Source organism: Pongo pygmaeus, chromosome 3 (genome assembly GCF_028885625.2).
Source record: "Pongo pygmaeus isolate AG05252 chromosome 3, NHGRI_mPonPyg2-v2.0_pri, whole genome shotgun sequence".
NCBI lineage: Eukaryota > Metazoa > Chordata > Mammalia > Primates > Hominidae > Pongo > Pongo pygmaeus.
Window position 1 is genome coordinate 176,586,356 of NC_072376.2, and position 27,022 is coordinate 176,613,377.

The 27,022-nt window shown below is 36.7% G+C and overlaps 1 protein-coding gene across 2 annotated transcripts; it reads left to right on the forward strand.

The window, feature by feature from the left end:
• On the forward strand, nucleotides 1–25,943 carry TMA16 (translation machinery associated 16 homolog). Of its 2 annotated transcripts, none has more exons than XM_054485049.2 (7): nucleotides 1–256; nucleotides 12,443–12,555; nucleotides 18,237–18,274; nucleotides 19,479–19,563; nucleotides 20,718–20,866; nucleotides 22,825–22,867; nucleotides 24,730–25,943. In XM_054485049.2, the coding sequence occupies exons 1-7, from the start codon at nucleotides 32–34 to the stop codon at nucleotides 24,908–24,910; spliced, it is 834 nt and encodes a 277-aa protein (XP_054341024.1). In that variant the 5' UTR covers nucleotides 1–31; the 3' UTR covers nucleotides 24,911–25,943. The 2 variants fall into 2 exon arrangements, with proteins under 2 accessions (XP_054341024.1, XP_054341025.1); XM_054485050.2 differs by having other exon boundaries at nucleotides 5–500.
• The last annotated feature ends 1,079 nt before the right edge of the window (nucleotides 25,944–27,022 follow it).

Here is a 27,022-nt window from a genome sequence, read left to right on the forward strand (position 1 = left end):
CAGCCCTTTTGAGAGGGTCCCAGCCCCTGAGATGCGGGAGCCCGCAAGAGGGAACCTCTTGTCTGAAGAGGTTGCTGCGCCCTGGAGTCGTGCTCTGGGACAGATGGGCAAGCTCCGCTCTTGGGGCCGGAATGCGACGGGCCGGGAGCGTGTAGCGTCTCCACCCGGGCTCCAATCCCCAGCCTCGCACTCAGCGCCAGGCCGAGTTCAGCCTCCCGCCGCAAGTTCCCTCCCGCCGCTCCCAGCGAGCACGCAGGTCCGGGTGTCCGTTCAGCTAGGGCTTAAAAACCCAACACGGGCGAAAAAGACGCGGTCTCAGTTAACGGGGACGCTTTAAAGCAACGCACTTCCCTCTCCTGTTCCGGTTGGGTCGGCGCGGGCTTCTCAGGCCGCACGTGGGATTCGGCCCGGTGCTCTTGTAAGCTGCTGCTCCTGCGGTTGGTGAGATTACCTGGGTCTTGAGTGCGGAGCTGCTCCGTGGCCACGAGGACGGCACCATGGTGGGCCCCCTCCTGCTCCCCCGAACCGCTGGGTTGGTTCCCCGGAAGGCTCTTGTTGAGCAGGCAGAGAGGGAGGGTGCGGTTTCGGGAACCTAGGAGAGGAGAGGATGCAAAGCATTTATTTTAAGAGAGTGTGCAGGGTACGGGGCGAAGCCTCTGGGAGGCGAGTCCCAGGCTCAACGCCTGGACCTTAGAGTTCCGCGTCCGAGTGCTGAAGTGCTCACACGTCGCCTTGCTCCTCTTTGCCTTGTGCCTAACTTCTCGCTAGTCACTACTTCCTGGGGGGAAACCCGGCACCTTTCCATTGTAACGCATCGGGGAGTTTGGCAAAACTCCTGAGATCGCTGGCCCCACACACCTCTGCCCCTCTGGTCTAGGTAGACTCAGTATGGGCTTAGTCGCCTCTTCCTCGGCGTCCGTTCGTCTCTCGTTAGTGCCCTAAATCCTGCCGTTACGCCCCCATTCCCTCCAGGGCACTGAAGCAATTTTGTTGCTTTTATTAAAAATTGAGTAGATACAAAAGAGTGTTTCTAAAGCACATTTCAAGTGTAAAGATTAGCAGTTTCAGGAAGTCTCGTTTACCCATTATGTAGTTTTAAGAAATAAAACACAGCCTTTGAAAGCCCTGTTACCTTCTTTGAACCTGTAACTTTCAGGAAACCTTAAGAAGCAAACATTATCTAAGTTTTGTATTTATAGTTTCACTACTTTTCTTTATAGTTACTACATATATTTGTATTCTGAAACTGTATGTTGTTTCTTCTTGCCTATTTTTTACTTAATCGTGTTCTTGAGAGTAATTCTTGCATAGAAACATGCTGTATGTTTTTTTCAACTAATTTTTAATAAAAACAAAATTTAAAAAGTTTGTAATCTGGTCAGAAGTTATGATATTGTGTCCACAATGTGGCCTCTTTGTTTCTTTTCATTTTTTCTCTTTTCATTATATGCCATTTTGGTCTTACAGTCTGGTTCTTTCGTTGTTTCGCGAGTTTTTTGTGCTTTATTTTGATCCACCGCTGATGCATTTTTTGTACCTTAGATTGCACACATTTGTGTAAATTCAGTGTTTGCTTGTCACTTTGCTTGTGGGATTTCCAGCTCTTTATAGTGTTAATTTTTTTCCCCTTTTCAGAGTGGAATATGAAAGCAATTACATCTCATTGTGTTTGAGTGATTGGGGAGATTGATTGGTATTTGACTGTAGTTGTCCTTGACTATCAGAGCTTCACTTTTTATCAGGCTGTATAGTAGAAGTATGTTGCTTTGGCATAGAAGTCGAAAGAGTGGCATATAAACCTGTTTTCATTGGCTCATTTCTGGCTCTGTCATTTTTTTTGATACAACCTCATTAGTGGTTCTGCTGCATCCTCTTTCACTACAGCTCAGAATGTGGTCCCAGAGGACAGAGTTGGGCACCTCTCTTTCCCTGAGTTGCCATCTTGGCAAAATTACTTAACCTCCCATCTGTTTAATTGGGATAACAGTAGTACCTACCTCATAGAATTGTGGAAATTAAATATAAAGTGCTTAGTCTAGTGCCTGGCACTTAGTAAATGTTATTGTTATTAACTTTAGTTATATAAATAAATGGTAACAGTGTACAGGTTATAATTGTTCATCCTTGTTACTTTGCTCATTAATTTTCTCTTCTTGTAAATCTTTGCTGGAGCTCAGCAAGTTCATATCTTTATATCAAAATTTACTTTACCTGTTATACATAAATAATCTTTTCAAATTAATCCATTCCACTCAACACTTCTTTACATTAAAAAGGTTTTTAGTGTTTATTATTATTATTATTTTTTTGAGACGGTGTTTCAGTCTTGTTGCCCAGGCTGGAGTCCAGTGGCATGATCGCGGCTCATTGCAACCTCCGCCTCCTGGATTCAAGTGATTCTCCTGCCTTAGCCTCCCGAGTAGCTGGGGTTACAGGTGCCAGCCACCACACCCAGCTAATTTTTGTATGTTTAGTAGAGACAGGGTTTCACCACATTGGCCAGGCTGGTCTTGAACTCCTGACCTCAAATGATTCACCTGCCTTGGCCTCCCAAAGTGCTGTGATTACAGGTGTGGGCCACCGTGCCCAGCCAGGATTTTAGTATTTTTAAGTATGGCTCAGACTATACTACTAGGCACCCATGGGTATACTCCTTTTTATATAAACCTGTCATAGAGCTAGTGTGTGCTTCTTTCCCTCCCTAGCTAGACTATGTACCATTGAAAAGTGTGCCATCATCCTCCCTGCATTTATCCATGCACATTACTGTGGGGCACTAACTGTTACTGACTACTTTAATGGTAGAGATTGTGTGTTTTGGGGCCTACATCTATAAATGTGAGCTACAACAACAAATCAGCTTAATAAATCTCATAGAGATGATCTATTAGTGAAAACTTGCTCCTGAAAGTTAGTAAAACTAAAGAAAAACATTAATGGAAATCTACCTAGTATACCAGTCTTTCTGAGACAATATTACTTGCACATGGTTTAAAACACTAACAAATGGTTGCTCATAAAAATTGTATTAGTTTTGTATTAACTGCCATAGTAAAGTGATACGCATTTAGTGGCTTCAAGCAACGCATTCATTTCCCGAAACCTCTGGAGGTCAGAAGTTCAAAAATGAGTCTTAACTGAGATAAAATTAAGGTGTTTGTCAGAGCTGTCTTTCTTTAAGGGGGTCTAATGAATTTTTTCCATTTCTAGAGGTCATCTACATTTTTTGGCTCCTTCCCTCTTCAAATCCAGCAGCATAGCATCTTTAAATTTTCCTCTAGAGAAGGTTACATTTTCTCTGACAGTGATCCTCCTGCCTTCCTCTTACGTGGACCTTTAGGATTATATTGGGCCCACCTGGATAATTTTCCCCATCTCAAGATCTTAATCACATCTGCAAGTCCTTTTTGTCATATATGGTAATATATTCCCAGGTTCTGGGGGAATCAGGGCATGGATATCTTTTGGTCGGAGGAGGGCAGAGCATTATTTTGTCTGCCACAAAGACTTTTTCCAACTCTCTTGCCTAATGCCCTGGTTCACTTGAGAAACAGCCACTGTTAACAGTTTCTTAGCTATCGATTCAGATACTTTATATGTATGTACCAGCATATATGTATGTTCCCTAACCTCTCTTTTTACATAAATGATATGCTGGACACCTTAGTCCCTTGCTTTTTTGTCTTACCTGATCTTATAGATCTATGTAAGTACATATAGATCCACTTCTTGCTTTTTAAACAGTGAATATTCCATTGTTTGCTTCTGTAACTTACTTAACCCGATCTGTGATAGACCTTTAAATTGTTTACATTCTTTTGCTACCACAGACATTGCAATACTGCTGCATTGATTATTTATCCCCTTTTGGTACACATGTAAATATGTCTGTAGAACAAATTAATAGAAATAGAATTTCTTGGTTAAAAGATTTTTGACCAAGAAATTCTATTTCTATTTTTATCTTGATGGGTACTATCTTTATTTTTATTTTATTTTATTAAAAAACTTTTTTAGAGGTAGAGTTTCACTCTGTCACCTAGCCTGGCCTGTAGTGGCACACTCATAGCTAGCTCGCTGCCGCCTCAAACTCTTGGGCTCATGCCTCAGTCTCCCCAGTAGCCAAGATTACAGAGGTACACTGCCTCGCCTGGCTAATTTTTTAGATTTTTTTATAGAGACGGGGTCTCACTATGTTGTCCAGGCTGGTCTCGAACTTCTGGCTTCAAATGATCCACTCACTTTTGCCTCTCAAAAGTGTTGAGATAATGGGCATGAGCCACTGTGTTTAGCCCTGATGGGTACTATTAAATTGCCTTCCAGAAGACTGTACTGGCTTGCACCCCCTTGAACTATGAGATTACTAATACACCCACACCCCCACTAATGCAATGTGAATAATTTTTTATCTTTGTTAATATTACACATTAGTAATTATATTTCATTGAAGTTTTTGTTTTTAAAGTTTTTCCAGCTTTTAAATAACACTTGTTTTTAGTCTTCCTGTGATTTGTATGTATTCTTTTGTTGATCTTTTTCGTATTAATCTTAAAATAACTTCTTAATAGAATTAGCTCTTTTGTGTTGCAAGTTTTTTGTAGTTTGTTTTTAGCTTGGTTTATGTTTTGCAGTTCAGACTTTTAAGTTTTTATGTAGATTTGTTATTTTAAATCTTCTGAATTTTATATAATGTTTAGAAAGACCTTTCTCTGAGAATCCTCTACAAAAAGAAAGAAAATCTTTTTTTCTGAGATCTGTGTGGTTTCATTTTTTATGCTTAAATGTGATCTATGAGGAACTTAGCGTACAGAGTGAGATATCAAATTTTTAAAAGATTCCTATGCTTTTTATAGTTGTCCCTTGGTATCAAGGGATATTACTTCAGGACACACTCGAATACCTAGATCCATGGATGCTCAGGTCCCTTATATAAAATGGTGTAGTTTTTGCATGTAGCCTGTGCATATTCTCCTGTATACTTTAAGTCATACTTAACCATACCTATTACAATGTAAATGCTGTATAGTCATTATATTGTTTTTAAAATTTTTATTATTTTTATTGTTATATTGTTATTTTTTATTTATTTTTCTGAATATTTTCTGTCCTCTGTTGGTTGAATACCCAGATGTGAAACCTGGAGGGCCAACTGAATTTATTTACATTTTTTGAGTGCTTGAAATAGTTAATGCTAATCTAAAACTTGAACACACAGCAAAAGTTACAAATAAATAAGTAGCTCAGCTAAGCTATTGTGACCTAAAGGATGAATTATTACCAAATGTTATTTTTTGTCTTACTTTGTTACTTAATATACACTTTAAGAAATTTTCTTTTGTGTGTGTGTGTGGCATCCGCTTTATGTTCAGCACTTGGAACCTAGGCTTGCTAACTAGTGACTATTTTCTTAATCACTACTAAATCTAATCCAAAAGTACATTTGGAAATCCCAAAACTGACTTATGAAGGCTTATAAATGAAATATCCTACTTTAAATACTTAAGAAACATATAGTTTATTTATCCATTCTTTCTTTTTTTTTTTTTTTGAGTAGGAGTCTTGCTCTTTCGCCCAGGCTGGAGTATGGTGGTGCTATCTCAGCTCACTGCAACCTCTGCCTCCAAGGTTCAAGCGATTCACTGGCCTCAGCCTCCCGAATAGCTGGGATTATAAGTGTGTACCACCACACCTGGCTAATTTTTGTATTTTTAGTAGAGACGGGATTTCACTATGTTGGCCAGGCTGGTCTTGAACTCTTGACCGCAAGCAATCCACCTGCCTCAGCTTCCCAAAGTGCTGGGGTTACAGGCTTGAGCCACCATGCCCGGCCCCATTATTTATTACTTGATAAGGGTTTTGAAAGCTGTATGTCTGTTGGGGTGGTCATGGTGGATGGTGAATTGACTCAAACAAGACAGTGCTTTCTTTCTTGCTGTATAACTTTGTCAATGAAAAAGAATGCCTCTGACAGGGACTGGCACAGAGTTTTTGTTCATCTAAGGGTGTAGGTAGTCTATTTGCCTGCTCCTTTTCAGGGCCAGGCCAGCAAGAAAATCTGTTTCTTCCAGGAGCAATTAATTTAGGTAGAAATACAGTAAACCTGTCAAACTGATTTGAGCTACAATCTTGTTTTTCACTTCTTATAAAAGACCCAGAAATGAGAAGGATAAACATGAATATGTGCTAGAATTCCAGTGGCTGTATGCCTGTACCATGTCATAGAAAAGATAGAAGGCAAATACTATTGCATTTAAGTTGGAAAAACTGATGTATTTTGTGTGTGACCTGGCAAAAGTTTTTCAAAATGCTTTTGTTTGAAAGTTTTCTTCAGTCAGAAGGAAATTTTAAATGAGGTAAACATTTTTATTTTTATTGTAGACCTGTATCACTAAAATTGATCAGGCCAGTCACCTTTATTTCTTTATTGCCTCCCATCTGAATATCCTTGGGAGACTACACTTACCTTTATCTCTGGAAAGAACTAGTCCTTCCTTGATAGTTACATCTTTGTTTCATTATGATCCCAAATATGATATTCTGGTCTTTGATAGACGTCTCACTTAGTGACATATTAATTTCATATGTTATTATTCCAGGTAGACCTAAATGGGGTTGCATGTGAGATGAGTTTAAACCACGCTACTTCTTCTTTCTTACTATGTTTATTGTCTACTTTTACAGGAGTAAAACAATTATAATGTGTGAGCTCTTCTCTTTAAACTCTGCTTTCAAACTTTGGTTGGGTCATTCTGACTGAAGTTAAAGAGAATTAAAACCAGTCTGTTTATGTGTCTCTTTCTACAGCTTATTTTAATGCTTTTCTTTTCATTTGTTATTTAGGTTTGCTAGTTCTCACCATTTTGCCATTAAAAAATACCAGTATGCAAGGCAATCATTTTTCAACTTGTTGATTTTAGATATTCATTTTTTGTTGCAAAGAGTGTTTGATTATCTGTATCCAGAGATATACAGTGATGCAAGTGTTTGTTGATATTGGATCAAAATCTGTACTTAACAGTATTATTTCATATTCTCTCTTTTGTTGTGGGAACAAGGAGGATATTTTGATTTGATTTGCTGATTTAAACATTAACTTCCATATTAATTAGGTGGTAGGTTTATTTTGTAGCCTGGAAATTGAGAAATGTTTAGTAAATTTCTTGATTTTTAGATCTCAGGTTACTTTCTCAGGGAGGCCTTTCCTTACTTCCCAAAGTGAGTCAGGACCCTATGCTTTTGATCCATTTTCTAGTCAGCACTTACTAAGTTAGCTATTCCTGAGAAAACTAGATTGTAAACTCCATGAAGGCAAGTTCATGTCAGTTTTTGATCTGGAAGCCTCAGTGCTTATCCTGGTACATGATATATTTAGTGTGTGCTGAGTAATTAAAATATATATATATATTAATATGAGGTTGCAGTGTAAAGAGTGGCAGTTGAGAATGTGGGAGAAGTTTATTCTGACTAGACATTAGTAGGTAAGTTTGGAATAACATAAATTGAACTAGATGTTAGAATCTAAAATGAAGATAAAATTAAAGTCTGCATTAGAGAATTATTAAGATATTCTTTTAATGTTAAGGAAAGCACTATCATGAGCTATTTTATAAATTACTTTTATATTTGATACCTCACACTATTTTAAAGAACATACTTAATATTTTTAATTCATAGTAGCCCATTGTACAGTACAAAGTGGATGCTCAGTAAATGCTCACTCAGGGCAGCATCCGACTTTCTTTACTTCTCTCAAACTGTAATTTGCAACCTCAGGACATATTTGCAGTCTCAAATGAGCTGCTATTAAGGAAATAACACACAAATGTACAATTAATGCTGAGCAGTGCAGTACATTATTAGGTGCTAAATGGTAAATGCTACCAAGAGGGAAAGGCTACTGAGATATGAAATTATTCTTGGATCCCTTCAAGGAGCAGTGGAACTTGACCTTTAAGTGGTCTTTGAAGATTGGGTGGGGTTTAGAAAAGCTTATGTATGGAACCATTAAGGTCTTCTTGGAAGCACTAATTAATTATTTGTCATTGACACCTGTCATTGCATCATATTTATCTGTTAAGGAAGAAAGATGCACTAGGGCTCACTAGTGCATTTCACTACTATCTTTGCAGTGAAGATTCACTGCAAAAAAAAGTGTAGATTTGCTTAGTCCATCCCATTTCCATCATGTCACTGGTGTAAAATTGGTACATCATTTACTGTAATTTATAGTCATTCACGGCATAATGACGTTTTGGTCATCAGTGGGCCACATATATGATGGTGGTCCCATAGGATTATAATACCATATTTTCACTTTACCTTTTCTATGTTTAGACATGTTTAGATACACAAATGCTTACCTTTGTGTTACAGTTGCCTACAGTATTCAGTACAGTAACATGCTGGACAGGTTTAAAGCCTAGGAGCAATAGGCTATGCCATGGAGCCTGTGTGTGTAGTAGGCTATACCATCCAGGTTTGTGTAAATACACTTTATATTTGCATAAAAAGGAAATCAACTACTGATTCATTTCCCAGAAAGTATCCCTGTTAAGTGAGGCATGCCTGTATTTTTATGTTTAAGGATATATGGTGTTTACGGTATTGCACTCTAAGCTTTCTCAGTTGTAGGCATGGGTTTGGTCTTACACTTTTAAAAAAATGTATTTACGTACACTTTGTGTACCTCAAATGTGTTTGGTGAAATGATCACTCCTTTATGTCTCTTGTTTCACTGAGTAGTCTAAATGGCATTTCTGTCTCTAGTTGAGCCTAGACTGCGGCTCAACTTGATGGTCTTTTAGGCAAAGTTCCTTTTTGTTACTTATGATTTTAACAGGAATATTTAAAGCATATTGCCCCTAAAATAACTCTATTATGTCATTTTGAATAAACTATTTTTTTTTGTTACTTCTAGTTATGAATCCAAATAATAGACTTTCAGACTGAATTTTTTGAAATAGTCACAAAAGACTGTAGGGAAGAGTCTTTTAATGCAGGTTTTCTAACTGGACTATTTCTGTGGTGCCAGAGTCTTTTCATAGGCGTAGATATTCAAAACGGTCTGTCAGTTATTTTATGATAGAGTTTTACTTTAGTTTTTCCCTATTGAAGCATTTTTTTCCAAATTTTAATGTATTGAAAAATATGAAAGTGTTTTGAAATATAGTAAATTTTATTGTACATATTTCTGTGTCTCACTATATATTCATATCCTGCCTTGAGGCAACCTTTTCATGAATAAATTATTATAAGGAATCATAACTTACAGTTGAGTCAAAAAATAAGTTAATTACTTTGTACCTTCTTTGTACTAAGTCTTGAAGGTTCTTTAGCCAAGATCGTATAAAGCTATGAGGACGTTTTTATATTCAAGGGGTATCAGACTTCTTTTCCCTAAAGAAAGTTTTTGAGTCTTTAAAGGACATTTTTTGTAGTTTTGAACATATTGCTGGAACTTCATGGCAATGTATTTTCAGTTTTAGCAGCTTCAGAGACTTTATATTTTCTTTCTTGGGATTTTTGTGAATTTTTAAAATATTTTTAAGCATTTTTTAATAATGATATGTGGGATCAGATCTCTTTTCACAGGATGCATCTTTGCTTTCGTTTTTTGGTCATGCATTAGTCATTTATTCCTGTGTAACAAGTTGTCCTAAAATTTGATGGCTTAAACCAATATTTATGATCTCTGCCTTTCTTTGGGTCAGGAATCAGGCATGGCTTACTGGGCTCCTCTCCCTCAAGGTTTCTCACAAGGTTGCAGTGAAAGTGTTACTTGGGGGTGTGATTTCAAGGCACAGCTGCGGAGAGTCTACTTCTTTTTGTTGTTTCTGTTTTGTATTGAGGCAGGGTCTGACCCTGTTGCCCAGGTTAGAATGCAGTGGTGCCATCTATGCTTGCTGCAGTCTCCACCCCCCGAGTTCAAGCTATCCTCCCACCTCAGCCTCTTGAATAGATGGGATTACAGGCACATGTCACCACACCCAACAAATTTTTATATTTTTAGTAGAGATGGACTTTTGCTATGTTGGCCAGGCTGGACTTGAACTCCAGGCCACAAGTGATCCCACCTGCCTCAGCCTCCCAGAGTGCTGGGATTACAGGCATGAGCCACCATGCTTGGCCGAGGATCTACCTCTAAGCTTGCTGTTGGTAGGATTGTTAAGCTGGTTCTTGGTAGGATTCAGCTCCTCGTGGACCGTTGAACTGCAGGCTTCACTTCTTCACTAGCTGTTGCCTGGAAGCATCCCTCAGTTATTTGTCGTGTGGCCCCTCCATATGGCAGCTCACTACACGACAGCTGGTTTCCTTGAGAGGGAGAAAGATGGAAGCCAGAGTTCTTTGATAACCTAATCTCAGAATTGGCATTTCATTGCTTTTGCTAAATGCTCTTCATTAAAAGTGAGTCAGTAGGTCCAGCCCACATTCAAAGGGAGGGGATTCCATAAGGGCATGAGGATCAGCAGGTGGGGTTTATTGGGTCCATCTTAGAGGCAGCCTGCTAAATGTCCTGAATCAAGTTTTTACTTGATTCATGTTTGCTAGGTACTTTAATCTCAATAATTCCTCATTACACCTCCCTTTCTCCTCTGCACTTGCCATGTGAGCAGAGAGATACATAAGAGAGTACATATACTCTGTTATATGATGGTTCTACTTATTTTCCTATACCTGTAACCAACTTCCAGTGATACCCTAAGATTCAGATGTGGATATATCTTCTCAGGTTTATCAAAAAGTGAGCAGAGCACTCAGTGAGTGTTGAAAGAATGAATATATTTGTGAATGAGGAATTTGCGGTTATTTTAAATAGTTCTGCCTAGTTTTACAAAGGAAGTAATTTTGAGCTGCATCTTATCAAAGGGCAAGTAAAGTATTTTGCAGGCAGAGGTAATAACAAGTGCAGTCTCAGGAAGTTAAGAAATAGCTTGGTATGTTCTGGAATGGTGAGAAGTTCAGTAAGAATGGGGTGAAGAATTTTTTATAGAGGAGCATGGGAAATAATGGTGGAGAAGCAGGTTGAGGCTAGATTGTTTCTGTGCTAAAGACTTGGGACCTAACTGTGAGCTAGTGGAGCGCTTTAAGCAGGGGAGAGGGACTTCACTATATTAGTGTTTTATGAAGACAAGCTCTGTAGCTTTGCCGAAGAAAGGACTAGTGGGGAGAATCTAAAGACTATCCTGATTATGAAAGATTCTGAGGACTGAATTAAGCAATTGACAATAATTTTGAAGAAGATTATAAAGCCACTTGGCCTTTTTCTGGAATAGGTATATTGGAGACTGCCAGCTGTTCCCTAATATATTATTTCTGTTTTTCTATATGAATGGATCTTTTTCTCACAGAATAAGGATTATATTTACTACTCTCCCTCATGTAACACTGTGAATCAATTTTGGTCAGTGGGATGTGAGCAAAAGGATCTGCAACTTCCCAGGTCATGCTCTTAAAAAAAGGGGATGTACCTTCAGATTTTTCTTTTCCTGCTTCATACTGGCTTGAGTGTAGACCTGGTATTAGGTTCTCTTGAACTAGATAGGAGGTATAGCCTGAGGCTAGTAGACAAAAAAATGGAAGGACCCTGGATCCCTAAGGGCTTTGTGGAACAGAACCTTCAGCTCCTACTTTTAACAATAAAGAACCAAACTTAATCTGGGTTATGCCATTATTTGGGGTTTTTTATTACAGAGAGCCAAATATGATTCCTAAATCATTATAGGTGAGGTAAGATACAGGATTATGTAGGAATAAAAGAAACCTGAGATGTCTAGTTTGGAGGACCTAATGAATTGTGATCTGATTAACTGGCATAAGTGGGAAATGATTCATTTTTCCTTTTGGATATACTAATTCAGTGGGAAAATTAGTATATCCTTTTGGATATACTAATTCAGTGGGAAAATGATACATTTTTCCTTTTGGATATACTAATTTTAAGATGGCTTCTATTATTTTCTCTATTCCTAATTTGTACAGGCAATGAGCCCAGCTTTGATTTTGCATGATTCATTGCCTGCTTTGTTCCATGTGAAACATCTACAATCAAGCCCCTACTAATACATCCACGTCCCTTCTGCCCCCTTAATTTTCTTAACTGTAACAAATTTCTGGCTGTGAGTCTCCTCACTATCTGTAGTCCCTGTATCTTCTTTGAAGATAGAACATGTTGCTGAAGAGTTGAGTTTATTGACTCCTTCTGTGCCTTTCTTCTGTCATTGGAGAGCATGTCTGAATATATCATTTCTGTCATTACCGTGGCAACAGATTATTAGAGTTACTTAATGAGTCTGGCTTATCTCCTGATTTTTGTTGTAATATTTTTGGCTTACTGTATTTCTGTCATATTACTGTTTTTGAAATTTATTTGTAAAGAAGATTTTTGTGACTGAAGGCACTTACATATCTGACTATATGTGTCATGTGTTTTCATACATTTTAGCCTAAAGCACCAAAGGGAAAAAGTACAGGACGGGAAAAAAAAGTCATCCATCCATATAGTAGAAAAGCAGCTCAAATTACGAGAGAGGCCCACAAACAAGAAAAAAAGGAAAAGTAAGTATCTTTTCATCATTTGTATTACTTGTTGGTAAAAAGCCCCTTTATACATTTATCTTTCAAACATATATCCTTTCACAGTATTGTCTCCCTTTCATAAATATTTATTGAGTGTGTTCTGTATGCAGAGGGTGAAACTGAACAAGGACTCTACTCTTTTCGAGCTTACCTAAAAGAGATAAGGAATTTACGTAGCAGTAGGTGATGAGTGCCATGAAAAATTTAAAAAGTTATGGGATGGAGAGTGAGGGAGAAGTTATGTTTTACATGGGATAGTCATGGAAGCCTTTTCTGAAGAAGTTATATTTGAACAGAGAGTTGAAAAATGTGAGGTCTATATATAAGGCATATAGGTTAAAGTGCCCATGAGACATATAAGAGGAGATGTGGAATGGATAGTTAGATATGTCGAGTCTAGTGTTCAGAGAATAGGTTAGGGGTATTGACACAAATTTGGGAGCGATCAGCATCCATGTGGGATTTCAAGCTGTGTGACTGGATAGGATCAGTTCACCTAAGGAGAACTGACAGGAAAGAGAAGAGAGCCAATTACTGAGTCCAGTGGCCCTCTACCATTTAGAGGTTAGGAAAAGAAGGAGCATTCCACAAGTGAGACTGAGAAGGAGGAGAAAGAAGGCTGTTTCGAAGATTCCTTAAAATGAAGTGAAGTTCAAATAAAAGTCATCGTTTTAACTATTTTAGAATAGCCTTGCCATTTTCATGAATGTTAGATACATTTGCATGCTAGATAATGGAAACCAGTATATTTTTAAATGTTGATTCTTTGCTTAAGATAAGCCTTATATAGTAAAGGTTAGCTGTTTCGCAGTGATTTGGCTAGAAGGAAATAAGTGTTGTGATAGCAGAGTCAAATTTTCTTTATTTTCTGCGGGGTAGTTTTTTTTTTTTTTTTAACATAAAGATTTACTGTGATGATAGCAGTTTTGCTTTAGCACAGTAGTTTTCAAACTTCAGCTATTTGTGCATCACTTTTATGATTTTTGCTGTATCTTTTTAATATGATTTATTAGTACTGTGATTTTGCAGTTTGTGCTCTCATATATATCAGTATTTTGCAAACTTAAGTACATGAAATACATCTGTAGAGCTTATTAAAACTGTTTGTTCCAACCCCTAGAATTTTCTATTCTGAAGGTTTGGGTTTCTGGCTTAAGGGTTTCCATTTCCAAGTCTCCAGGTAATGCTGGTGCTGTTGCTGCTGGTTTAGGGACCACACTGTGAGACTCACTGACCTATACCATTATTTATTTTCCCTTAAGTACCATTTTTTAAAAAGGAGATACTTTTTCTCTCTTAAAATCGAGTAGATACTATTACCTGCTGTAAATGGTCTGAGGCTGAGACATAACTTTTGTATATGTTTGGTGAAAAGATCTGGTGAAGGTTGGAAGACTGGTAAAATAAACCCACACTTTTGTCCTTAATGTAAAGTGAAAGGATCAGAAGAAAATGGAGGAGGGGGAAGCAACTTGCTTACCATTTTATTAAAGATTGTTTAATTCTGTGTCTATGAACTGCTTACCTTACATATAGTACCAGTGGTATAATATGCAATATTTTAGCAAGTAACTGCTTTAGAATATGATTAAGTACTTGGTTCACTGTCATTGTGACCGTGAGCCTAGAATGTTTGTATGTTGTCAGGTATATTCAGCATGTTGTGTATTGATTTACAGAATGAGCGTTATAGAAAAATTATGGAAGAATAAAACAGAACAACATGCTAATCTGATATATATACATATTGTCTTAAGAAAATTCTGTTTATTGGCCAAGACTTTTCTTTTAGTAATGCAAAGTAGAAAGCACTTAATTTTTCTGCTTGGACAATGTTGTAAGCAGATTGGATTTTTTCCCTTTTTAAAATTTATTTTCAAAAAGTCACTCTCTTAGTAGTCATGGCTCTAGAACCAAATATACAATTTTAATAGTACTTAACATTATGTTATGAAATCATAGGCTTAGGCCACTATAGATGTCAGTTTTTTGAGTGGCAGCATCAGTAACCATGAGTCATACTTAACTTTAAATGGGAATGTGGTCACAAAAGGCACTTTGAAACACTGTTGATTCCCTGCCTCATTTCAAAAGATGATTGGTGACAAGATACTCAGATGATTGGGACAACTTTAAGCAAGGTGATTGAAGAAGGTACCAACAGGACAACTTGAACTTGGGTACCTGGGGCTTCTTAGAAATGAATAGCAGTTACCAGATGTTGTTTTAGTAACTGTTGCCGCATAAGAAATTCTGCTACAATTTAGCAGCTTTAAACAAACACAGTTTCTGGATCAGTTAGGAATCCCATTGCCACTTAACTGGGTGTTTCTGACTCAGCATCTTTCACAAGCCTGCAGCTAAGCTGTTGTCTGGGACTGCATTCATCTCAGAGCTTGCTAGGGAGAATTTCTGCTTCCAAGGTTCCTCACATGGCTGTTGGCAGACCTCAGAAAAGATACTGTAGGAGTGGTTAACAATGCTAGAGTAAAAGTTCAAGCGTATTCTTTATCTTCAACATTTGAAAAGCTCTGATTTAAGACTGTATGACAGGAACTAGGATGGTTTGAAGACTAGCACATTCCCGACAATGAACAATTTACAAGCAGCAAGTGGCTCTTTGATATGATGTGATTTTTGTTTTATGATTTTGCAGTATAGCAACATTTTGGCAAATAATTCTAGATAGCAAATGAAAATGACTCAATGGAAGATTAACAAAGGAAACTAAGCATGATAGGTAAGAATCTCAGAAACAACTACCTTTGAGAATTAATCTTATTGATTCTCTTTAAAAATCATGTTTACACATTGTCTTAAGAATTTTTTCATATTTACATGCAAGTACTGTTTTAAATAATTCTCAAATCTCTCTACTTTTCTTCATTCCAATTGATACCACTGTAAGTTCAGGTTCCCATTGAGCCCATTCAGAATTATTGCAACTGGACTTCTAACTAGATTCTTCCCTCCAGCCTTATTTAAAAGGAACAAATTCCCCTCAGAGCCATTCTCCAACTTTTTATGAAGTGTTCTTTGTTTTTTAAAATCAACTTTGAGGTATAATTAATATATAATAAAGTAAACACATTTTAAGTGTAGTTTTTGGGTTTTGACAATTGTATACATTGGTGTAGCCACCCTGATCAGTATGTAGTACAATTTCATCTTCCTAGAAATTCCCTTATGCATCTTCCCAGTCAGTCCTCACCCTCTACCCCTAGCCTCAGGCAGCCACTAATTTGCTCTTTATTTTGATAGGTGAGATTTAACTTTCTAATGTTTAATATAAATGGAATCATGCTGTATGTGGTTTTTTGTGCCAGCGTCTTTCACATAGCATAATGTTTGTGAGACTTATCCAGGTCGTTTTGTGTATTAATTGTTCTTTCCTTTTATTGGGAATATTCCATCCTCAGGCAATTTATTTATATCCATTCACTGGATATGCACCTTGCTTATCCATTCACTGTCTATGTTTGTTTGGATATATTTTAGTTTTTGGCTATTATCAGAGGTCTGCAAGCTAAGGCATTAGCCACCTGTTATTATGAAAAGTTTTGTTGGAAAACATCAATGCTGGTTCCTTTTGTGTTTTCTATAGCTGCGTTCATGCTGCAGTGGCAGAGCTGAGTAATTGTGACAGGTACATGGCCCCCAAAGCCTAAAACATGACTACTTGACCATTGAAGAAAATATTTGTCAACCTCTGCTATTAGGAATAAAGTTCATTCCTGTAAAACATTCATGTACAGGTGTTTGTGTGGACGTATGTTTTCATTTTTCTTTTACTTCCTAGAACTATAATTGTTGGGTAGATGTTTGAGTTTATAAGAAATTCAGTTTATAAGATGTTAGGTTAACATACTTAAGATGTTTGCTGAAGTATATAAGAAATTGGGTATATAAGAATTGCTGGATCATTTTGTGTATATTTAAGTATATACGAAATTACCTTTCTCAAAGTGGTAGTACCATTTTACATTTTCACCACCAGAGTATGAGAGTTCTATTTGCTGTATATCCTCTCTAACATGTTATGTTGTCAGGGTTTTTTTTTTCTCTTTAATTTTAGCCAATCTAGTAGGTGTGTAGTGGTATTTCAGTGTGGTTTTAATTTTCATTTCTTGATGACTAATGATGTTGAGCATCTTTTTAGGTTCTTTTTGGTCATTTGTGTTTTCTTGATGGAGAATCTGTCCGACTCTTGCCTTTTTGGTACTGGGTTATCCGTTGTTAAGTAGTAAGGACTGTTTATATATTCTAGATACAAGTCCTTTGTTATTTGTGTTATGAATATTTTCTCCTATTCTGTAACTTAAAAATTTTATATAAAGAAGGTTTTGGCCTGGTATGGTGGCTCATCCTTGTAATCCCAGTGCTTTGGGAGGCCAAGGTGGGAGGATCGCTTGAGGCCAGGAGTTTGAGACGAGCCTGGGTGACACAGTGAGACTCTGTCTCTACAAAAATAAAAGTAAAAAAAAAAAAAAAAAAGTAGCCAGGCATAGTGGTATATAACAGTAGTCCTAACTACATGGAAGGCTGAGGCAGGATGGTTGCTTGAACCCAGGAGTTTGAGGCTGCGGTGAGCAATGACAGCACTACTGCACTCCTGCCAGAGCTACACAGTGAGGCCCTGTCTCTAAAAATAATAATAATAATAATAATAATAATAATAACAAGATTTCATTTTATTTCTCCAGTTTTCTAGTTGTGTAAAATGGGAGGATAAATCTGGTTTGCTTACTTCTTTGTGGATAAAAGCCATGTATACTTCCTGCTTTATACAAAGTCTTCTCCTATGGCTAAGATTTTTCTTTTACCATTCCCGTAGTCCCTATCCTTTTTTTTTTTTTTTTTTTTTTAATCCTGAATAACTTCTCTGCATGTTCAGGTCTCAGCTTAAAGTTTACTTCTCTGGAATACCTTCCCAAATCCTAAAACATATGGTAGGTGCTTTTTAAATATGCTTTTATAGCTCTGTATGCTTCTCCATGTTTTTATTGCCCTTAGATTTTAAGGTTTTTCAGGACAGGGACAGTGGATTTTTTTTTGTTCATGGCTGTATCCTTTGGGGCTATCAGAAACTAAAGTCTGGCAAAGACTTGGTATCCAGAGGTCTCCTGAATGAATAAGTGTTTAGAATATCAGTAATAGGAGGCATGTATTACCTATATACTTCCTGAGCATAAATGAAATTTTTGTTTGTTATAATTCTTTTCAAATTCATTGAAAGTAACCATTCTGTTTTGTTCTTATTGAAATTTAAAAGATGACAGTAGTGCATTTTGATCTTGGTGGCAGCACTCAGTCTTCCAGAAGGTTTGCATTACTCTTGTGCTCAAGTATTCTTCATATTACAGAACCATCTGAATGTTCATAATTCAGAAAAGCTTTCAGTTATGTTTTCAAAACTGGTTTGTTCTATAGGCTTCCTTTAGACATTGAGGTGCTTAAAAGAAGTTTCTGATAAAATTCTAGTGATTCAAAAGAGAAGCATGGTATTTAATGTTTCTGTTAACAAAATTATTTTCAAATTTGTAAAAGAATGACCTTTTAATTAGAGTTCTTTAGGCAGTTTTTCTTTTTGTTGTTATTGTCAGAGTTTTAAAACTTGCTTTGGAAGTTTTCTAACACATGTATTTACCTTTCCTTCAAAGATTGAAGAATGAAAAGGCCTTGCGTCTCAACCTTGTTGGTAAGTGGGTTTACTTATTTGAAACTCTGGCTAGAGGATAGGGCATTTCTGCCCTATACTTATTTTTCTTTTTACTCTTTTAGTGAAATACTGTTTTTATCAAAGTGAATTTGATCAGACTTGATCTAAACAAAGCAAATCAATCATTAAACTTTTGGAATAAACAGTGTTAATGATTTCTAGCTCAGTTTTCCAGAAACAGTTTATATTTATCTACCTACCTCCCTGTCTACACATAACATTCATATCCATCTGTCCATCTATCTGATGTTTATCTCCCTAACCATTAGAATTATGAAGGATTATGACCTAGGTAGAAACAACAATTCATATTTATTTAATGAAGTGGACATACACATCTTCAGTTTGTATCTCAGTGTCATGTCACTGTTTTTTTGGTCAGATTTATTGCTAGTAATTTTTTACTCACAAGTCTGAGATTTAAATACTGACTGTTAGGCTCTTTTATTAAAATTAAAGGTATTTGAACTCCCATCAATGCTTCATCAGGTAATAGAATAGTATTTTTAAATGGGATCTCAGTATACAGGGCTGGGTGATTTTTTTTGATCTGTAATCTTGAGAAATCTAACTGAAAGTGACCCTGACGCTCAGGTTTACTCACAAGGATGAATTTTGTTGTCTCTTTGGTAATATATATCAATTATTCTACACAGTACCTGGCAGCTCTTACATGCTTAATGTATTTGCTAACTTTGGGGCCCTGGACAGGTCATTTAACATCTCTCATCTACAAATGGGGGTAATAATAGTACTAATTCTCATGGGATTATAAAGCTATTTACATAGTGCCTACAGCTTATTAAATACTCAGCAAATATCATTCTCATCATTAATGGAGTTTTCATTTTATTATTTTTGACAAGCTATCCTTTGCTTTTAAATGCTTAGAAGTTCAAGCTCGACTAAATAATCATTTTCCTTTTTTGCATCCATATTGGATAAGAAATATATACAGAAGAGCATCCCTCCCACTCCTCTCTCTTCTCTAAATTAAAATCTGACAGTTTAATTTGTGACAGACTGGTTTAATTAGCTTTGAGCCCACACAAGGCTTTACGTTTAACATTGACATAAATTTTGGTTCTGTTTTAAACATGTTAATGTTGAAAATGATAATGAATATTTACTTGCTTAAATTATGACTTGTGGGGTAAACTGTCTTGGTACTTGTTGTTTATAGGTGAAAAACTGCAATGGTTTCAAAATCATCTTGATCCCCAAAAAAAGAGATATTCAAAGAAAGATGCTTGTGAACTAATTGAAAGGTAAACACTGGGCATATTATGAGCAAAGGGTCAGAAAAGGGAATTGTCCAGCCTGGTTCTTTAAGACACAGGGCTCTGTTAGGATTTGCGGAAGAGCAAATGGGCTTTGTTATCAGGAAGACTATTTCCTGGCTTAGTCACTATAGGAGGTTTGTAACCTATTTGGGTCTCAGAGTGGTAGTTAGGCCACTTTCTTGGGATCAGGATGGGCTTCCTGGAGAAGTGTCATCTAAACTGGCAGCTGAAAGCTGGGGGTTAGCAGATCGAGGCAAGGTAGTTTGAAGAACCCCTAGCAAGAAAGAAGAATATTTAAAATGCCCAGAAGTGAGAATGAAGATAACATATTTAGTGATCTGCCAGACATTTAATATGACTAAAATAAGTTCAAGGAGGGAACTGTGGCAGGTACAATAAGTGATAACTAGCTCATGAAAGACCTCAGATGTCAGTCTAAAAGTTGGGACCTTGTCCAAGGACATTAGGAACCATAGGAGGCTTTTACAGCAAGCAACTGAAATGATCATACTTAACATTAGAAGGGACACATTGAGAATGAAGAAAACAGACTGAGAGGTTCATGACTCTGGCCAGGAAACCATTGAAAGGTTGATGTAACAATCCAGGCCAGAAATGATGGTGGCCTCAGCTTGGCTCATAGCATGATAAAGAGAAGTGAAAGATTCCAAAGAAATTAAGAAGGTAGAAGTCTCAGTGTTTAGTGAAAACTTAAGTGTGGAATAAAAGGGATAGAGAGCAGTCAAGGAAGCCATCAGATTCCTCGTCTGGACAACTGTTTCCTGAGATAGGGAACCCAGGAGATGGAGGGGGTTTGGTGGGGGGTAGGTGGGGACAGGGTGATGACAAGTTCAGTTTTGATGTGCTAATGGTGAAGCCACTAGGGGACATCCAGATGGAGATGGTGGTTGAATGTGAGGGTCTGCAGTTTGATAGAAGGCTGCGATTTGGTCACTGAAGTTAAAGAAATGGTCGAGTTATCCAGGGAATGGGTAAAAGAGGTTTGAGGACCTGAGGATCTCAGAGAAACATAAACATTTAAAGGCCACATGAAGGCTGGATACTAAGTTTTCCATTAAGTAATGTAAGCCCAATATATAGACTTTGTATGTAACAGAAATCATTTTCTTATTTTTAAGGTACCTAAATCGATTCAGCAGTGAGCTGGAGCAGATTGAGTTACATAACAGTATCAGGGACAGGCAGGGGAGGCGGCACTGTTCCCGGGAGACCGTCATCAAGCAGACGATGGAGCGGGAGCGGCAGCAGTTTGAAGGATATGGCCTTGGTGTGCTCACTGATTTTTTATTTTCCTTTTATATGACATAGCAGTATCAGTTTGTGATTGATTTCAAAGGTTTTATTTTAGATCTTGTTTATTTCGTTTGATTTTCTTCCTTTGATGTCTTGTTTTTTGTGAGGGTTTAGAAAAATTTTGGATTTTTTTCCCCCTACATTCCCAACAAAACTATCAAGTTTGTGACAGTGACATCATGTCTTTTTACTGTGATAGTAATACTGATTACTTTAACATTGATCTTGTCAACCCTAACTTGTCTCCAGAACTCCAAATTTGCAGTATCACATACGGATTTCTCAAACTCTCTTCTTGCATGTCTTTTGGGCATCTCAGACTTGACATGTCATGAAACAAAGGCCAGCTTTTCTCCTAAAACTTCCTCCTCCTGCAGGTTTCTTATACCAGTCAGTGGCATCACCACCTGCCCAGTTGCTCAGATCAGAAACTCTAGAGTCGCTTTCATAGTCCACATCCAGCCCATCAGCAAAGCGTTTAGAATCTGATGACTTTGACGACTGCTACTACCACCTCCCACTTCCCTGGTTCCGGCCACTATCGTCTCACCTGTACCATTGTAATAGCCTCCTAGTTGCTCTCTGTGCCTCCAGTCTTTCCGGCTAAAGTCTGTTTGACATGTAGCAGCCAGATGAGTTGGCAGTATTTATCAGAGCACATCCAAAGTAAACCATTTGTTGGTGATACAGCTAGGACTAAAACTCAGATCTGCTATGCTGCAGTGCTTTTCCCAGAATCAGGGGATGGGTCTGGTGAACAGACTGACGAGTTTGCAGGTGTCAATTTCCCTTTGGGGAAATTGTCACCAAATTCTGTTTTGATAAGATTTTGAGAAGACTAGATATAACCATCCCCTCTCCCCTCCTCATGTGGTGTAACTATTTCTGATTCATTAAGATTCCTTTAAAAACTTTTTTTGTGCTTATTTATACCTTTTAACACCTAGCCCCTCATACTGGTATTCTCTGAAACTATTGTAAAAGTCAATAGACAGTTGTAGCAAACATGCTTATTTTATCTTCTTTATTACTTGATACTAAATTTCATTTAACATTGTATTGAATTGGCCAGAGATTTGCAGCAGCCTTCCAGTTTTTGTTGTTCGTGCCTCTTGTATTTCACCAATTTAAGTGTATCATGCATATTGGTTTATGATGAACTTTTGAAATATGGTAAAGAACTACCATATATCTGGTTTTTATTAAAAATGGGTTTAAGTTTTATTGAACTTCTTTAAGCAAAATTTTTTTTTTAATTTAAAAAAGTCTTTTTTTCACATTTGGAAAAATGTGATTTTTTTTTAAACATTAATTCTTGCATTCCTGAGATAAATTCTACCTTGTGAAGGTAGATTATATGTTTGAAAACATTGTACTTTTCACGAAGAGAAAATATACAACCTGGCATGTTATTTTAGTGAATTGACAATTATACTTTGCCAGGTACCTTTTATTGTTAAAAAAGGACAGGGTTTATTTTGTTAATAGCTTTGGTTTTTTTTTTTTTTCCTCCTGCCTCAGCCTCCAGAGTAGCTGGGACTACAGGTGCCCACCACCACGCCCGGCTAATTTTTGTATTTTCAGTAGAGATGGGGTTTCACCTTGTTAGCCAGGATGGTCTTGATCTCCTGACCTCGTGATCTGCCCGCCTCAGCCTTCCAAAGTGCTGGGATTACAGGCATGAGCCACCATGCCCGGCCTAATAACTTTGTTTTATTTCATGGATTCTATGCTAGAATTTATCATTTAATAGGATTTTTCTTAAGTTATCTTAAACTAACCCCTTTTGCAAATTTTTCATGTTAATTACAGCAATACTTTGAAATTTTGTTTTCTGTTGGATATTCTTGCTAAAAATTATTATTTGTTGTACATAAAATTATGTAATTTAGAAAACATTGCCTCATGGAGATAAATTACTTTCTTTTCCAGAGATTCCAGACATTCTAAATGCAAGTAATCTGAAAACATTTAGGTGAGTCTGTCTTGTATTGTTCCCCTGAAGCTGTGTGTAAAGTATACCTGACAGGTGAACTTTCTTCCCCTTTGAGTCTAGCTGGTAGAACTAAAAGAAAATCGGGTTTCTTTTAACCTTTTCTTTTTTATCAGACCAAGTAAGAATTTTGTGAAGTTGGGCGTACAAACAGTTGATCTGCACCGACAGGATAGTGACCTGGTGTGCTTTTTGTTTTTCAAAATGGTTTAAGGTACATTGTTATAGTACCTCAAAGTATGTGATCTCACTATTCCTCCCCAGTTTTATTTTTTAAAAAAAGAAATAACAGCAACAGACGTGATGGCTCAGAGTCATATCCCCAGGCTGTTCTGTAGCTGCCTCTTTTGCAGAGAAGATGGTTATAGGAATGACTCCAGGGAACAGGTTAAGTCACCAAGACCGGCTTTGTCCAGTGGTTTCTAGTTGTACTCTTTTGTAAACTGGGAAACTACTGAGTAGGATTTCGATTTTTTAGGTTTTTTTTTTTCTTTTTTCAACTTTGATTTTAAATTCAGAGGTACATGTGTAGGTTTGTTACAAAGGTGTATTGTGTAATGTTGAGGATTGGAGTAAGAATGAATCTATTACCCAGGTAGTGAGCATAGCACCCAGTACGTGGTATTTTTACCTCTTACCCGTTTCCCTCCCACCAATTGTATTACCCAGTGTTTATTGTTCCCTTGTTTATGACCTCGTGTACCCAATGTTTAGCTCCTACTTATAAGTGAGAACATGTAGTGTTTGATTTTGTGTTTCTGTGTTAGTTCACTTAGGATAATCGGTAAAAATCCTAGAAGAAAACCTAGTAAATACCCTTCTTGATAGCAGCCTTGACAAAGAATTTATGGCTAAGGCCTCAAGCAATTGCAATAAAAACAAAGATTGACAAATGGGACCTAATTTCTTCACAGCAGGAGAAACTGTCAAGGGAATAAACAGACAACCTATAGAATGGGAGAAAATATTCTCAAATTGTTTGTATTCAACAAAGGCCTAATATCTGGAATCTATAAGAAACAAATGAATCAACAAGCAGTTTTTTAGTTTTTAAACATAGATTTTTATTAATCATTTTGGTCTTAACTAGACCATGTTGAGGGGTCTTATATTTAATGTTAATTGAAATTAGGTAAATTTAAATCCAGTCATTGTCTATACTTTTGAATTCATTGAAACTAAATTAGCTTTAATAGAATTCATCTGTCATGTTTAAGGTGCAGTTCACTTTTGAGCTTATGTATAGCTTGTATTTATAATTTAAGTGTGTGGAGTTTAAGATTCTTTTTATACCTTAATTTTATTTTGCCTGTAATCTTAAATATATAAATATGCTCTTTATTTCTAAAACAATATATCTTCTACCTCCTCCAAAGCCAGAAACAAGAAAAGAGATGAGTATAGCCTTCTGGTTAAGAGTTCAGTTCCCAAAACAATATTCACATTACTTCTAAAGTAATTAATAAAATACTGAGGTTGAAAAACTGAAAATTTTCCATTATAGAATAACAGTTGATTACTGAAACTTAACTGGGATGTACTTCTGTGTGTGAAAAGGAAAACCTCTTCTGACTGTATTTTGGAGATTTGTCAGGTATGATACAGTTCCTATTTTTGATTGCAATTCTTGATCTGGGTAGCCTGAGAGAAGGAGATACTCAGGTTAGAGAGGATGAAAGAATAGAACAGCTTTCTAGTAATTTGTGCCTAATATTTTCCTTTAATGCTTTTGAAGTTTTGAATATGTAGGATCCTCAGAGTTTCGAAAATTTACTATCTCCTGTTTTTCCACATTAACTCTTACCAACACTCTGCACTCTTTTTTTTTTTTCCCTTTTGTCTAGGGAATGGGACTTTGATCTGAAGAAACTACCAAACATTAAAATGAGAAAAATTTGCGCTAATGATGCAATTCCCAAGAAGTGCAAGAGGAAAACTATTATAACTGTAGACCAAGATTTGGGGGAATTGGAACTAAACGATGAATCAAGTGATTCAGATGAGGAAATGACTGCAGTGGCCTAACTGTCTTCACTTGAATTGAAAATAAATAATTTGAGAGCTTCAAATTATATTCATTGATTATGGTACCTAATTGTCAAGATACAAAAATTTGATACTGACATTCTCTTATGTGATGAGAGTTTCATTTGCGTTTCAAAAATGGTGTTATGATATTTATTTTAAAATGAAGATTGCTTTTCATTTACATTAAGTTGCTAAAATAGATAGACGTGATCTGCAGAAGTTGTTTAGTCTTCATCTGAATTTTGGGCCGGGAGGGAGCAATATAACTAAGGACAAAAAATGTGTTGTGTTTCTTGTGTATTTATGATCACCTAATTTCACATTTTGTGAAATGGACAGTAACCTGTTTCCTGAAAGATTCCTGTGGGTACTTTTTGAGCTGTGATAATAGCAAAATTGTTTTTCGGTAATAATATCACACTAATGCTTCTTTTAAACATTAAACCTATTTTCCTTTTTTACAAAATAAGGGAAAATGTGACAAGAAGTTTGTATACACTGGTGGATTATAGATTATTATTTATCTTCTGAACCAGAGCTAAATGGTAAAAGAAAAAAATCAGTGATGATTGTTATGTTCATCTCCCACAATTAATTTGTCTTTTGACAAAGGGGATAAAGAGTTTCAGTTTAGCTCCTTTTGATTGTATATTATTTTTTGCTTTTTTATTGTGAAAAGTGATAGGTTTTATTTGTGGAGAGAGAATTGAAGATAAGAGAACCAGTGATTTTAATTATGCTGCTTTTTCTTCTAAGAGATAAATTGACATATAATTCAGTATTTTCAGTGTCATGAAAAACATGAATGTTGTACAATTTTCTTCCTCAAAAAACTTTTTAAATGCAAGTATCCTTATTATTTTTTTAAAAGAGCACAATGCAGGTGTATTTGAGTATTTTCAAGAAAAGAATAAAAACATTAATGCAGTATTAGGTTAACTGGATATCAACTAAGCCTTGTTAACAGTTAAAGTATTATAACTTTTTTTACTTCTGAAAATTAAAAATAAAATTTATTTCTTCAATTTCACTTCTTACAGTCCTAATTATTTTTTTTTTTAGTGATGTAACATGTTGATTAGTTAGTAATCTGTGTAAAAGTGTGGTTTTAGGATTACATGAGTAGTTAATGTCTGAAAGTTTCCTCCTGTCTCCCTTTTGGCTCATAGTCTTAAAATGGTTGTAAAAACTGAGTCATAAATTGCATTAAAGGAATAAGAACTGCTTTATCTGGACTGACACTTAAAAGCCCCTACTGTTAGATGAATAACTTGTGAAAAGTGACAGATTGTCCTCCTTCTTAAACATTTGTTTCTAGTTTCCCCTGTGTTGTCAAAGCAAAGATTACAACTAACAAGCTACGCTGCTGGGAAACTAGAATATGTAAGTATTTGTTGAATGAATGCATATAACATTTAGGACCATAATAATCATGTCACTGCTAGTTGGATCAAAGCAGCCTCAGAGATAACTTGTCTTTAGAGTGATGCTTAAGATGTTCTTACTCCTTGCCTGTTGAACATGTTCTTTCTGGGGTGATAACTTGTGCTCCCTTCATGTAGACCACTTTTAAGTCAGTGGCATATTTTTGTAAGAAAATGTCTATAGTTCATGGCCATTGAACAAAGTAAAGGTAACTTACTTTTGTAAACTAGGGACTGGCAAACTTTTTCTTTATAAAAGGCCAGAAAGTAAATATTAATATATTAGGCATTATAGGCCAAATGTAGTTTCTGTTGCATATTCGTGTGCATATGTGTGTTGTTTGCTGCCCTTTGGAAATATTAAAACTGGCTGGGTGCCATGGCTCATGCCTCTAATCCCAGCACTTTGGGAGGCTGAGGCAGGTGGATCACTTGAGGTCAGGAGTTCGAGACCAGCCTAGCCAACATGGTGAAACCCCATCTCTACTAAAAATACAAAAATTTGCCGGGTGTGGTGGCACATGCCTGTAATCCCAGCTACTGGGGAGGCTGAGGCAGGAGAATTACTTGAACCCGGGAGTCAGAGGTTGCAGTGAGCTGAGATTGTGCCACTGCACTCCAACCTGGGTGACAGAGTGCGACCCTGTCTCAAAAAATAAATAAGTAAAATAATAATATAAAAACC

What these genes read in the sequence shown, in the direction of transcription:
- TMA16 (XM_054485049.2), top strand. Translation starts at nt 32, where the DNA reads ATGCGGGAGCCCGCAAGAGGGAACCTCTTGTCTGAAGAGGTTGCTGCG. An exon ending in AAACAAGAAAAAAAGGAAAA is followed by an intron (nt 12,556 to 18,236) that starts GTAAGTATCTTT and finishes TTTCCTTCAAAG; the next exon opens with ATTGAAGAATGAAAAGGCCT. An exon ending in GCTTGTGAACTAATTGAAAG is followed by an intron (nt 19,564 to 20,717) that starts GTAAACACTGGG and finishes CTTATTTTTAAG; the next exon opens with GTACCTAAATCGATTCAGCA.